Raw genomic sequence first — 15849 nt, 5'->3', positions numbered from 1 at the left:
CACTCCAGCTTGTCGCCCTTCTTGTAGATGGAGCAGACGACTCTCTCCATCCACTCGTCTGGCAGTTTTTCCTCCCCCCAAATCCTGGAAATGACCCGTTGCAGCGCTCTAGCCAGCGCCTCTCTCCCATGTTTAAAGAGTTCGTCTTTGCCTGCAGCTTTGTTGTTTTTCAGCTTCCCGATTTCACAAAGAACTTCATGATCATCAGGGGCCGGTACTCGGTCATCTGGTGCTGATGCTCTTAGGTCAGTTCCTCCTCCGCTTCTGTTTACTATATCGCCATTCAGGTATCCATCGAAGTATTCTTGCACATGCCGGCTTGCGGCACACAGCCTCTGCGAGACTGATTTACCTTCTCATAGAACTTCCGCGCATCACTGGCACGGTACAGCTGCTCCAGTTCCTCATGCTCACGATCCTTTTGCTGGCACTTCTTTCGTCTTAGAATCGTGGTCATGTCTTTCCGTGCCCGTTTATAATTGGCCCTGTTCTCTCGTTGACCCGCCTAGGTATATCGCCCCGGTCCGATTCTTCTCATTCACCGGTGCCTCGAACTCCCCATCATACCAGTTGTTTCTGCCACTCGGAGCTTCCACTTCTGCTTGATGTTAAACAGCGGGGTTCGATGATGTCGCGCGGTGTGTATGGGCGACAGTCTTGAGCGCAAAGTTACCGCAGCCAGGTAGTGGTCTGAGCCAATTGGTGCGTATGTTTGTAATGTCTGAGAAGAACCAGCCGTCGATGAGATGGTCAATTTGGTTTGCTGTACGTTGGTCAGGTGATCTACAGGTGGTTTTGTGGATGTCTTATGAGGGAAGCTGCCAGTCCTCGGGAAGCAGCGAAGTTGACGCATCGCAAGCCGTTGTCGTTTGTCACGGTGTGCAGGCTGTGCGGGCCGATCACCGCCGGCATTTGTATGTCTTCCCTATCGATCTGATCGTTCATGTCCCCAATGACGATCTTGATGTCTCTACGCGAGCAGCTTTCGTAGAGTTTCTCCAGCTTTGAGTAGAAAGCTTTTTTCTCTACATCGGGTCTTCCTTCGTGAGGGCAGTGCACATTGAGTATAGTGTAGTTGTAGAGCCGGCCTTTTATTCTCAACAAACACAACCTGTCCCTGATTGCCTGACATTTGATCACACGACTCTGCATCCTGCCCAGCACTATGAAGCCGGTACCTTGGCTCAATGGGTGTGCCGCCACTCTGGTAGTTCTGTGCCCTGCGGCCACAAATCCTCCGTACCTACTCTCCTTTCCGGCAAAGCTCCTGGAGTGCAACGATGTCGAAGTGGCGGGGTTCTAACTGATCCAGCAGAATTCGGTCACCACCCGGGACGCTCAGCGATCTATGGTTTCATGTAGCGAGCTTCCAATCGTCGTCGTTGCCGATTGTTCCGATCCGTATTCAATTCTTGATTGTTCGTAGTATTTTAATTTCGGCATGCTGCCTTACAAGGGATGCCTAGTCTCGCGACGGGGCTGCCGTCTTTGGTGTAGCTGGCGAGACACCACATTTCATAATTCTGCCGTCCGCTCCGGATCAGACGCTGTTTGAGCCGCCCCTAACATGGAGAACAGACACTCAGGCAAGCTGCTCTCCGAGGAGAACTCAGCCCTAATTGAAAGATAATGTTATTTATAGCATTTTTGTAGAACCTTTCCGTTTTTCAGAGAATTGTTTTGAGGTTGCCCAAACGTGATTTATGAAAAAATGACTTTTGTATTTTTGTATGTTTGTAGCAAACCCATTCTTTAAATAACATTATCTTTCAATTTAGGGCTGAGCACTTTGACTTTTTTAACATCTATTTTTTTGGGACAGCCTACTGAATACCTATAATTTTCTAATTTTTTGCCAATTTGAGCTTTCGGAGTGCACCTGCGTTGTCCAGTTTAATAAATGTATCTTCATGAGAAATAAATCGATTTATCTTTAAGTACATATGCCTTTTTTATTGACGGCAGTAGGAAAAAAAATCCAAAATTTTACATAGACTTTTTTTTTCATTGGGATGCTACAAAGAATCTATTTTTTATCTTCCGTCACGATTAGATGATGTTCTTTTTTTGCCACTGAAGTAGTTGTTCGCAGGCGAGAACGACGCTCCACTGCTTGAAATACTAAGGAACCCAAGTTCCTTGTTCCCGAATCATTCTCTAAGCATTTTATTGTATGCTTGAAGGGCATTGGGACTAAAAGAGCCACTGCGACCATCATATTGATTTTTTTTTGTGGCAGGCCGCAGGATTCCGAGGTACTTGTACTTATTGATGGATTAGGGTTGGGGTAATTAGGGTAACTTTTGGATACTTGAATTGGAAGTCGTCCAAACAGTGTGGGTCTCTAAAACGAAATGAAACAAATTGCTTTGAATTTAATTATCACTCTGAGGTGCTGATGATTTAAAGAAGCAAAATAAAAAACTGAGAATGAGCATAAGCATGATGGGCATGACGAGGAAGGCAAAATCAAAAACTGAGCCATAAACTAGCAAGTGTTTCTACATCAAATGACGAAAATAGTAATTGAATAGAATAGAAATTGATAACTGGAGTTGAATCCTCATCAAATTTCGGGAAATAATCAAAGATAAATCGCAATACAGACAATCATTTCCCATTCTGACAATTTGCCATTACAATCTTATTACAACGCCAAGTAGTTGCTATTTCATTTTAGTTGCTGCTACGATACATCCTCGTTGCTGAAATTTGACCATGCATCATTTACCATGTTGTTATCAAATTCCACGCATAAGTTCATACACATTGCTGTTCCATTCCTAAAACTTGTGGTGAAACAACGCAAATGTTGCAATTGGCTCCGCCTCCTGCGCTTTTTTTGTTATTGTATAAGAAACTGAGATGTAGCTGCAACTTAGTTTAGCATAAGAATTTGTTGCTGTGATGCACAAAGTTCATAATCGAAACAAATTTTGCAGCTTGGGCAGTTTGGTATCGCATAGTCAAATAGACTAACGAGCTTTTTGGGATTAGAGTTCCATACTTGATATGGAGCTAAAAGGCAACGTCCGAAGAAGTAGTACCTTGCAAATGCAAAGGCGTCAGAATGACAAAGCAGGTAAGCGGACGTTTCAACTGCAAGGTTGCAGAAGCGACAGTTATCACATCTGAAAATTCCCTTGTTCTCCAGGTGGTAAAGAGCAGGACCAAGCTTATGAAAAAGGCTGCATATCCATGACAGCAAGTTTTCTACTAATTCGGCTATCATTGCATTGCACAGCTCTCCCTGCTCCCCGTACATTCGGTACAAAACGCGGCAGTAACTGATGACAGCACACACATGCAATGCCAAACGGGCTGTTATTTTTCATCTCCTTATGTCTGTTGGTTCTTCCAAGCTATCGCAAGTGACAGCCTAATAAAAAAAAAGAAACGAAAAACTGCGAGTCGATGACAGCAGCAGCCGATCAGCAGACTGTCAACAGCGCAAGCCAAGCCAACAGAACATCCTCAAAATGAGCAAACTAGGCTGTCATGTTCGAACGAACAAAATACATGCGCGAGAATGAGCTGTCGTGTGCAACACAAGACAGTTTCGTTGACTTGTGTAAGCTGTAGCTGAATGTGAGCTCTCATAAATATCTTATTCAGCCTCATGAAAGTTAGAGTGATAAGAAAGAAAAGTCGTCAGTATAGTGTCGCTCCCCAGTCTTTTTCCTAAGCCTGAGCTGGACAGTGTCTGGTAATAACTCCCGTGTAGAGACATAGCTCACCAGGCTTGAGACCGAGAAGCCTCTTGGTTAGAGCAGGAGGTCTCCTACGAAAGGCAGAATCACGAAAAGCAGAATTGCGAAAGGCAGAATATTTCATAAGGCAGAATAACGAATGGCAGAATCAAAAAAAGCATGAATGGCAGAATCAAAAAACGATTTTTTTTCTTTTCACCACTACACACTCGCGGCCTTTGGCCGACTCTATTGTCCAGGTGTACGCTGTCCTTACTCGCTACCGCTCGTTCGGACTAAACTAAGGAAAGAAAACCTGTTCGAATAATCCTAGAAAACCAGTAGATCAGTTGTTTGTATGCGAGAGGCCGCCGCTTCCGACGGCGGGTCAGCGGCCGGCTCGGACCGCGGAAACCACGGCGGCTTTGTGCCGCCTCGGTTCCTTGCCCTCGATTATGCGTCTTCGCCGCATGAATTGTTTTATGTTAATTATAATCAACTATCCGTTGAGACTAGTGTAAGTTATACCTACCATCGAAAAATTACTCTCCGCGATGCCGTGAGACTCTTTAGGAGCTGAGCCAAACCAGTTTGCGCGTTTCTGATCTAATAATTAGGCTTGATTTGCCCTTGTCATTGCTTGTGACCAGTTATTATGTCTGGTTACCAAATAATATTAAATAATAAAGGTAGAGTAGCAGCTTTGATACCGTGACCAGGATTCGCACCAATTTGTCATCACGTACTTGGCTATCGTGAGTTAGGTTTTACTACCAGTGATTCTGCCTTTTTTGCCTTTCGAAATTCTGCCTTTTGAAATATTCTGCCTTGTGTGTACGGTCATAGAGTTCTACCTTTCATGATTCTGCCTTTCGTGCTTCTGCCTTCTGTGGCGAACCCGAGCAGGGTTTTTTGTTCATTTCTTTTTCGTATATCTTTGTTATTCCTTCTTGTTTCTGTCTCTTGTTAAATTCCTTCAAACTTTCATTTCTCTTTCATGATAATTTTTTGTTACTCTTTTCCCAAACTGTTTAGTTTGTCTGCAACTCTGTGTATTGTTCTATCAGTTAGCTATTTCTAGCGTTTCCCATGATTAAAGGCGGACTTGGAGCTTTTCGAGCTGAAAATTTTCTCGACTCAGCACTGGGGTACGGTGTATCGTTGTACTTATCCTACACATACAAAATGTGCCAAAAACAATATCGATAGCGAATTCTCTCAACTAATCTAGTTGATCGAGACCGCTATTAGCCCCAAGGCTAAGCGTGCGATATTGTTGTTGTTCTGGAGCTGCCTAGAAATGGCTCAGGTTCAAAGAAATGCTGTGCTGATTCTTGTTTTGCAAGGTAGTCAGCGTTTTCATTACCCTCGATACCACAGTGTCCAAGTACCCAGTACAGTAGAACTTGATTCTGCCGGGATAGGCCTCGTAGTGCTGCGCTGCACTCCCAACTGATTTGGACGCGCATTTGGCGGACCTTAGTGCCAATAGTGCAGCTTGGCTGTCCGACAAGATGCCGGAAAAAGTCATGGTGCTCTACCGTAACATGAAAGAAAACGTTATTCATGGTATTTTTGTAGAACATTCCAACTTTCTAAAAAAAATGTTTGCAGGGCGTGATTGATGAAAAATGACTTTGTCAAGCTAAAAACCACAGAATGCGATGCTATCTAAACCATGCGAAATATTCAAAAATAACCCTACTTAAATAAAAAAAATACGAAAAAATGTGAGAATCGAACTGAATTGCAAAAGTGCAAAAAGCTTAAAAAAGACATTTTTTCATAAATCACAATTTTAAGAAAGTCAAAATATTCTACACAAATACCATAAATAACATTATCTGTCAATTTAGCGTTGATCACATTGAATTTTTTAACTACGAATTTTTGGGACACGCAATCGCTTGAAAATGGCTTGGTGGATAATTCCTAATACCGAAGCAAGCTGTTCCTGAGTTGAGCATGGATTCTCATCGAGCCATTCCTCTAACTCAGCGTGTTTAAATGTTTTCAAGCTTCTTTTATGCGCACAGTCGTACTAAGTAGTCACAGAAAATGAACTCAGTTTTCTATCCCAATTTTTAATGTAAATTTAAAAAATAAACCCTCCGTTTCCTACTCGAGCAATTGATTTGGCTGAAACTTTGCATGGACGTTTCGATAGGCGAAAGATGCCATTTTGTGCTATTGTTTTAATTTTTTAGAACACGACTCATTTTTGAGAAGCTATTGAAAAATGCTATTTTAGAAAGGTATTGATCATTACAAATATTTTTAGAGCCAAAACGGTTTAATCGGTGTGACGTCTTCGGCAAAGTTGTAGATAATAATTCTGTCTCGCCGAAAAAACTATACACTCTAAAAAAATATTCATATTTCGAAAAAAGTTTAAAGAAAAATTAAAAATTAATTACAGTAATCACCCGATTATATCAGTGCCCGATTTTATCAGCCCCCGATTTTATCACCTTTTTCACCCGATTTTATCATCATATAACATTTCATCAAAACAAAATGTCAGTATGAACCGATTTTCAATTAGGATTAAATATTTTAGTACTTTTGCACAGGTCGGTGTAGAATAACGTCATTCTGATACAGCTTTTATTGAAGGCTCAATCATTGCACAGTGTTTTATTTTGGTGTTTTCGTTCAATTAATTGAATAGTTATAACCCCATTCAAGCCATGAAGTATATTTATATATTTTTTAAGCTATTAAACAACGCATCTTTTGATATAAAAAAATGGGTGATCAATTAACCTAAAAGTTAGATAGAAAATTTTCTTCTTCATTTGATTGAGATAGACGCTTAGTGTCTTCAGCAAATCTATCAATTATTCACAAGTGGCAGTTCCACTGGCAATTAAGATACAAACTTTCGTCTTTTAAAGTCAGTAGACAGCATCCTCGATTAATTTTTGTTTTTAAATTCATCGCTGTTGTTTTAATTACGTCATCGATTTGTTTTCTTCTGTTTTCTGCTGTGGGAGAATGAAGAAAAAGTAAAAACGTCTCAATTTTCAAGTGTTTTGAAATGTATTGAAGAGATATTTTGTGAAAGAACTATTAGTAAATCACGTATACACATTGAGGGTAATTTCTGATCCCTCTTCCGTTACCTTAGAAAATAGCTGAAAATCACGAGAAATTACTTTTTCAAGCTGCTTGAGATATGTATGACACTAACAGCACAACTTCATAGCTTTATGCAAACACTAGTACCTAACTTACGAACTAGTAGTGGTATTTATGTTTCACTTATATGAGAGCCCTCCCTTCCAGAGGAGGGAGGGGTGTCAAGTTACCATTGACATATTTCTTACTCCTAAAAACCTCACCATGTCAACTTTGGTTCCATTTGCTTTTCTGGCCTCAAAAACCCCTAATACGTCGATTGGTACAGTAGTTCCCACGTCTATAAAGACCAGAGAGACAGACAGGCAGATAGAACTGCTTTTTCATGTGAGTAGATTTCTTGTAGTAATTGAAATCGCTGATTTTACGTATTAAATTATTGGTTTAACATCTTTCATAACAAAATAATAAAAAAAAATCTCGATTTTATCACTTTCCCTATTTTATCACCCCAAACATCATCAAAGGGGTGATATAATAGGGTGATCACTGTATTTAAAAAAAGCTCATTTTTTTAAAATCTGATTTTTTTATTAAAATTACAAAAGATTACAAAAACAATGAAACCGGTCCCATCATGGAAAATTAAAAAAAAAAGTTATGATTTTCTGAAATTTTTTTTTTCTAATTGCTTTCGTCGAGGGGCATATTTTATTTGCAAGGACAAGATTGTTATCTACCACTTTGCCCAAGGACCTTGTCAATGAAACAAACCGTTTTGGCTGTAAAAATAATTTTCATTTTCTTTCAGCACTCTATGGGGAATTGAAAATATTTTTACAGTCAAAACGGTTTGTTTGATTGGCATAGTATCTCCGGTAAAGCTCTAGATAATATATTTTTCCTTCCACAAAAAAACTACCCTGCGGAATTTTTTTTTAGAATATTATAACTTTTTTCTCCTGATTCCTCCATGATCGGACCGTTCTCATTGTTTGGGTAATCTTTTGTAGTGTTCATAAAAAAAATCAGATTTTTTAAAAAATAGCTTTTTTAGATAATTAATTTTTAATTTTTCTTTTCACTTTTTTTCAAAAAATAAAAATAAAAATTAGAGTGTATACTTTTTTCTGGAATTATACCAATAGCACAAAATGGCATTTTTCGCCCATAAAAAGGTCTATGCTAAGTTTCAACCAAATCAAAAATGACAGTTTAAAAAAAAATATTGAAACTGAGACATTTTTTGTGTAATTGCTCTAAGGGAAAGGGGCAAAAAATAACAAAATTTTGTTCAAATCTAACATACCTGAATTTATTCGATAGATGGCGAATGTGAAGCTTCGAATGTAATAAATTGTAAAAAAATGATTCAAAATGCTAGAAAATAAAATGAACAGGCGCTCAACACAATTGAGAATATCCGCGTTTACGATCGAATTTTTTAAAGAGGTTGTGCTCGTTTTTGTCCGAACAAAAAAGGGAAAGTTTGAAAATTTCTAACGATTTTTTTTTCTACATTCAAATTAGAATTTGGCAGTTTGTAAAACAGCATTTGTTCATGAAAAGTTATTACCTGTAGGCGGAATTTTACTGTTTATTCGAAACTCTTTTGACGTAGAATTACGTCTTACGGCAACATATATTGAAACCTAAAAACAAATTGAGAAACCTCGAAACGTCGAAAGCGTCCCGAAAATTGTCCACTCTCGAATGCCTGAAACTCAGTCAGTTTCCAACTAATTGTCTCCATTTTTACAGAAATTGATTGAAAAACCTGCGTCCATCAAAGTGCGAAAAATTGTGATTTTGTGATGCTAACTATTGTATAGATATGAAACGGGGCACAAACACTTATCTTACAATGTAAAAATTACCTTTCTACCGTTTCGGGTAAGCTATGTCCAACGGGTAACAGCTTACCCGAAACCGGTCGGTAAAAAGGTAATTTTTACATTGTAATGTTTGCGTCCCGTTTAATATTTATTCGTTAGTTCTTACGTTGCACCAAAATTTAAAATTGTGCTTTAGAAAATGTAGAGCCTCGCTGAACCGGCATAGCTCAGCTGATTTTAACGCAGCAAGGCTGAGCAGGCAACTCATTCGATCACAGCGTTCCATACGAACCAACCGGAAAATCGTATCACTGCATTGCTTTGCTAGACATATCCAGACATGTTTGTGTTATTATCGTCATGTCTGGTTTGCTAGTTTTCAGTGTGTGCGGATAGGAGAATAACAAGTGAACTATAATCATCCCGTGTCATCGGTAAATGGCAATCCCTAATCAACGCTTCACTTTAAGACTACCAATCAATTAATAAAAAGAGAGTTGAAAGTGAATTAATGTGAAAAAATTTACCGCTTTACACCATCAAATTGATCAAGTGTATTCCCAAACTTATTGCAAAAAATACATTGACATAAGACACGCTGTCATAATTCTACGTTAACCTTGCGGTCGTGTCTCGTTAACAACCTCTTCTTCAGTTTTTAACTTGAGAGGCATATGTTGATAACGATGAAAGTACAGAAATCATAAAACTCGTGAAAACAGATAGCTTAGAGTTTTTTCCAGTACGCAAACGCACATTTTTGTAGATATTTTGTTGTTTTTCTGCATACTGGAACGTTATTTTTAAAAATTAAAAAACGCATCCTTCAAAATACACATTTATGCATGAAAAAGTTGTCGTTTAAGGACTGCAACGTCTTCAACGAACATTTGAGAAAATGTCCTCAGAGAGTTTTACTTTAGGATAGAGGGATGAGAAATTTTAAAAATGTTCCACGAAAATATGTAGAACTTCTTGGTTTTTATTCCAGGTTTGTCCGATTATCGTCAGAAGGGTTAATGAAATCACAAAGTTTTTGCAAAAAGATGCTCTGCAATATGATGAACCATCATGCCAGAAATCAAATCATTCACTCCATTGACAACTTTAATTCTCAAAGGCAATCAGAAACATAAAGTAAGCTAACAAACCAGTTATCTTATACCCGGTTGGCCGAACTGAGTTCATGAGTTCACAATCAAACAAACAGACCAAAACTCATTCAGAAACTGCGAAAATGCAAAACAGATTAGAGTAAGTTAAGAATACTATAAATTCATCAAATTAGTAATAGTTAGATATTTAGCAACAAATCTAATTTCAAACAATTAATTGGGGGCGTCAATTTCTAGATATAAAAGGTATTAGAATATTCAGTAAAAAAAACTTCAGTAAAAAAACAACTAGTAAAGTCACCAATAGTAAAGCAAACTAAAGCCTTCAAGCTCCGCTGTCGAAACGTTACCATCTGTTGTTTGAACACCGACTTCGCGGTCAGCTGTTAGTGTAGGTACCTAATTGTTATGGCTAGCACTAAGGATTGACTGAGCAGAATCGCACGTTTGAGCCAACTTTTATTTTTTGTCTGAAAAAACTCGAAACGCTTTCAAAAGATATAGTTCACGGCTATATCATGAAAATTTTAATGGCATACCGATAAAAATAATTTATATTTACGCTTATCGTTATAAATACAATCAAAATTTATCTATGAGCGAGTGGTCATGTGAACATAAAATTGTGATTCGTATGTGCTCACAATAAATTCAAAGGAATAAATTCTGGTCGTGTTAAATAGATAAGCCAGGGAGCGAGCAAATGATTCGCAAAAAACACCCAAAAAGTTTCTATTTCAATGTCTTGCAAATTTTTGACAAATTTTCGCCTCACATACAAAAAACGTTGTCAAAGAGAACATCTTATCGTTACAACATGGAAATAAACACAGCTTATTTTCTGATTCTAACCTTAGTACACGTACTTGCTTTAAGATAGAAGAGAGTAAATAATTCGGTTTATCTCAGTGAATTATACGATTTCGAGAAAAGAATACACGTGCTGAATCTGGCATTCGACCATATTATGAAACAAAACGAGCAACACAAACTACATTTATGAACTGTGTCAATGTACAGTTAATACCCAGTTACTGATATCGAATGAAATGGTACTTTAAAGAAATACGAATTACAACAATTTACAACCTTAATCTTAATCGACTCAAAGACAGTCTCTGAAATCAAATCTTTTCTGCAATTCCGCCCAGAAACAGTCGCCCTGTCCTGGTCGATAAATTTGGCTTTCGCAAGACAGGCCGCAATGGTCTTAAACTTTTGCTCTGCTTTATTTCAAAAGAAAATTCCCATTCAATTAGGCAGCTCATCGTACGGAAAATGTTTACTCGGAACAGGGCCGCTCACGCGCATAAATTATGACATGTTTGTGAGACCCATCGAAAGATCAAATTTCCTCTCACGCCGCCGCAGGCAACCGGCACTCACGACACCAGCAGTAGCGGATTTTCCCCCCACGATCAGAACGCGCACTCGAGGGTTTATTTTTTGCTTTTCTCACATAACTGACTCGCCACAGCAGAAAACCACTAAAAAACAGCACCTCACTAACACCCGCAAGTGATGCTCGGTGAGAGAAAAAAAACGCAGCCACCGTCGCGCCAGTGCTATTTTCAAAATTTTAAAGGAAAATTTGACCACCGACTGCAGCGCGACTGGCCGGTTCAATGAAGGCAGAAAATTTTGATCGTTATCCAAAAAACGATAACAATAACAAACCCATAACGATGCAACTAGATTTCCAATCAGCTACCGCCAGCCGGTGGTGCTGGTAGCACGTGCACAAAAAGCATGCCGGATGCACGGTTGCTTGAGCCAAACAACACCTGTTTGAACACCAATCATCACACGCTTACACGCATAGTGCACACGTTCGTATGCAGTCCAATAATGAGTCATTTTCTTTCCTGCAGCCCTGGAACCGACCGAGTACCCCAGCTTCCGTACCCCACTATCGAATGTGATGGCCCGCGTGGGCCAGAAGATCAAGCTGGAAGCCGAAGTCGCCGGTACTCCACCGCCCGAGGTCATGTGGACGCACGATGGAAAGCATTTCGCCAACCGGGAAGTGAAGGTGAGTAGGATTCGTGTTTCGCATATGTACCTACATACCTACTAGCAGCTCTACAGAAGAAGAAGAAAAAACACCCACTCGAACGAAGCACACGCACTCACTCGCTCAATCGTCAGTTCACAAATCTTGGCGGATTATGACCGCCGCTGTTAAACCGTACCCACACACAGCCCCCCGCAACTCTCTGTCCCTGTTGTCCTTCGTTCACCGACCCTAACACCAGAGCCGTGCCGATGCATACACGCAGTCTACAAATTGCCCGTTCGGCCTTAATTGATTCTCAAGTTGTCCAATCTTGTGCAAGTGCCTATAAAACACTTCATTAAGACTGAGAGTTACGTTCGAAACACGACGCAGTGCTGCCGGAGTTGAGCAACTAGAATGCTAACCGGAGACCAGGTGGCTCCATTTTATTTGTGCGCATGAGGATAAATGCAAGACGTCTCCATTGAAGGGAATTGATTTATACTAATGTTTGAAAAACGAACATGATTTCAGAAAATTTTCTTGATATATAGTTTTTAAAGATGTCCTTTTGTCGGCAATTTTGAAGTTTGGTACATAGCAGGTATTAACTCAGCGTTTAACATCTTCTAACTTTACAGCTCATGCCGATAATGTAAAATTGAGCGGTTCTATAACCACATGGTCATAGTTTGGTCAATTTTCATGGGAACTTATTGTGACTTTCCGTTAGATTTTTCAAGCCTTTCTACGTTTGAAAAATACGTTTTTGTTTGAGAACAAAAGTTTTGTATGAAATAATCTATCACTCATAGAAAACATTTTAGATTATTATTTTTGCCAAAAACGAGTGTTTATTGATTTTAGTGGATGGAAAATTGAACAACGATCAATAAATATGAGCTTTTGAGAAAGTATTCAAATTGATCTTGCGAAGTGATTGTTATCCATTTATTTGATTTAAACTGAGATTTTTCCGTATGATTAAAGTAATCATTATTAAGCCACTCCCCGGTGAGAGAAATCGGTTTATACCTCAAAAAAACGATCTTCAAATTCTTATCACTCTGCATCTGGCATAAACTATTGTTGGTTATGTAGCACTTTTAATTTAAAAAATTTCTCAGTTGTGAATTACTTCTACCGTGTTATGAATTTCTTCGTAGACGTCAAATTTTAACGGATTTGAAACCAATAAATTATGGTTTTTTAATAAATAAGTTAGCCGGATTTAATGAAAAACGAGCGAAAACAGTGTTCTCCCCCAGCGTTAAAAGCTGCAAATATTTATAATAGCTTCTAATATTTAAGAAGCAGAATACGATAGCAAGAGAGATTGAAAAATCTGTGTAGCGTAGATTTTTTCTCTCTTAGCTACGAGACAAGCGTTTTAGATGGTATTGAAACATTATGTAATACATTATATACTGGCATTAATATTTTCTCAACCATAATCGAATATGTTTGTGGTATTTTTCGTTTACTAAAAATAGCTGCAATTAAATGTAGAAAGAAAATAAAATTTTGATTTTAATATTTGGTTTATGCGTGTCATAAAAGCGGTAATGTGGATTTATTACTATAAGTATTATTCAACTTAAATACTATCTCAATGTTAATACAATTTTATAGGGAAATGTTAAACTAATATCAAGTATTTGTGGAAGTTTTTCCATGCCCGTTATTATACTGTCTAAACACTTCAAAAACAGTGTGCGAAGAGTTTACCCATTTTAAAGATTTAAGTATCTAAGTCTAGGTTATCTGTCATTAAATTTTCGAATTAAATAATAATTTGTTGTGAAAGTTCTTCAATTATTCGAAAATAAATATTTATAATCTGGAAAAGAATTTATTGCAAAAATTCCACAGTGCACAGTAGTCCAGGGAACAAATTTAAGGGTATAACTATAACTTTCTCCTGTAAAGTTGTTACAAATGGTGAAGCTCTTATTTTCATGTTTTCAAAAATTGGGATGACCAGCATTTTCGATGAAATAAAGGTTATTCTACAATATTGTGGTCCCGTTAATTTTAGGCAACTTTGCGAAAACGTTTAAAAATAAAAGATTTAAACCATGTTTACTGTATTGCAATCGCCGTTTTTGCTATAAGTTTTTTATTTCAATGTTCACATTTATACTCTTTTCGCAGGACTTTTAGAACTATTAAATATAAATATCTCAATCCTATTGAGTTTCATTGATATTTTTCATCCAAAAAATATGCCCTCTTCATTTATTTGTTTTTCTAATTGGGGTAAACACAAAAAAATATCACTTGGCGTCATTTCGAAGGGTATATTTGACTCTAGATATGGACAGTTTAAAATAATGTTACATTTTATGAGTGAGTAATTCAATTTGAAAAATGGTGATGATTATGATAATTACGTAACAAACCTTCCAGCTGGTCTCGATGTACGATGCTGGCCTAACAAGCAAGTCGTCGTAGGTTCGAGTCTCGGCTCAGGGGGGACTGTTAGTGTCAGTAGGATAAAAATAATAAATTGTCTTGTACACCGAAACAGTTGGCTGCGAAGTCTGTGTATATTGAACAGAAGGTCGAGTTCCGAATCGGAATGTAGCACCAAGGCTTCGTTTTGCTTTTAAGTAACAAAAGTACGCATATTTGGTTCCTTAATATTTTTTCTCAAAAATAAACATAATTACCTCTTATTTGCTACTATCTATAACACTGGTCGACAAAGAGAAAAATAAATGCGGCCCTAGAGCTCAAACTGTAAAAAATGAAAGATTATAGCTATTCGACCATTCCTGTAAATTTTGGTGCCCCTAGCCATTTCAGTCACGCCACAAAAGCTTTCACCCACTTTAACGCGAATTTTAACCGTGCGCCGTTTTCCTGTAATCACAAATTAGGGTGACCCAAATTTTTTATGAAATCCCACATTTAACTTTCTTATCTTTGCCCTAAGCTCGTTTCCTAGAACGATGTACTAGGCGTTTCCATCAATTCAACATTGAAAAAGGTGCAAGGTTAATGTTTGCGTTGGAGTGGGTGGAAGCTTTTTTCATTTTTTTCTAGTTTGAGCTTTAGCGCTGCACCGGTAGTTTTCGGTTGTTTTGAAAGATTTTTTTCTACAAAGCTACGCAAAATTGACGGAGCTAAAACATTCCAGAACATCATTTACCTCTATCTGAAAAGATAAAAAAGTTAGATGCTGAATTTCATCGATAGTTTAGGTCACTTTATTTTATGATTACAGGAGAATGTGCGCTCCATCATATGTAACAACTTTGTAAAAGGAAGTTTTTCTTTATAATATTACTATCGAACTCTAGATCCAAATTTCCACCTAACCGCTTTACCTAGAAGGCTCTGTCGAATAATTAACTTAGCGTCTCCACCGACTCAACAGTGAAAGGAGGCGCACGGTTAACGTTCGCGTTGGAGTGCGGGGGAGCTTTTGTTGGGTAACCTAAATATCTAGGGGCACCAAAATACACAGGAATGGTTGAATCGCTATGTATAATCTTCCAATTTTTCCGGTTTAAGCTCTAGGACAAAACCTGTGTGAGTGGTGTAATCAATCAACTGGTTCAAAATCATTATTATTATTTTTGGATATAAAAGAAATCAAAAATTTTCCTTTTCTGGTAACCCTGTTTCGAAACAAGTCACTCTAATGACGAAACAAAAATAATACAGGTTATGATGAAGATCATATCCTGCAGTTTAAAGCAGAATTGAAGCACTTTCAGTAAGGGGCCGTTCCTAAACCACGTGGTCATAAAGAGGGGGACGGGGGGGTTTGTCAAAAGACCACAAAAGACCACGCACGGGGGTGGGGGGTTAACGAAATGACCACGTGGTCTTTTTTCCTGACTTCTAATTTATTGTTGCCACCAAGTCAAGAATGAAGCTTTTGCATTTAAGAAATATAGAATGTAGGTACTGAAAGTTTAATAACAAAAATGTAAAAAATTTAAGCTATTTTTGGCAGTTGACAAATGAAAAGACCACGTGGTTAAATTCGGAAGGAGGAGGGGGGGGGTTAGCCAAAAGACCACGAAAGACCACGGAAGGGTACGGGGGGTATAAAAAGTGATCAAAATATGACCACGTGGTTTAGGAACGGCCCCTAACCAGCTCCCGATTTTTCGATATTT

The 15849-nt window shown here is 38.2% G+C and overlaps 1 protein-coding gene across 1 annotated transcript in view; it reads left to right on the top strand.

Moving 5' to 3' along the window:
• Window positions 1–15849, top strand: part of LOC129721454 (titin) — a 383256-nt gene that overhangs the window by 191605 nt on the left and 175802 nt on the right. The window contains exon 14 of the mRNA XM_055674011.1: window positions 11592–11752. Coding sequence (XP_055529986.1) covers window positions 11592–11752 — 161 coding nt within the window. The remainder of the gene's footprint in view (window positions 1–11591; window positions 11753–15849) is intronic.

This window comes from Wyeomyia smithii, chromosome 2, assembly GCF_029784165.1.
Source record: "Wyeomyia smithii strain HCP4-BCI-WySm-NY-G18 chromosome 2, ASM2978416v1, whole genome shotgun sequence".
NCBI lineage: Eukaryota > Metazoa > Arthropoda > Insecta > Diptera > Culicidae > Wyeomyia > Wyeomyia smithii.
This window is presented reverse-complemented; position numbering and strand designations above follow the sequence as displayed.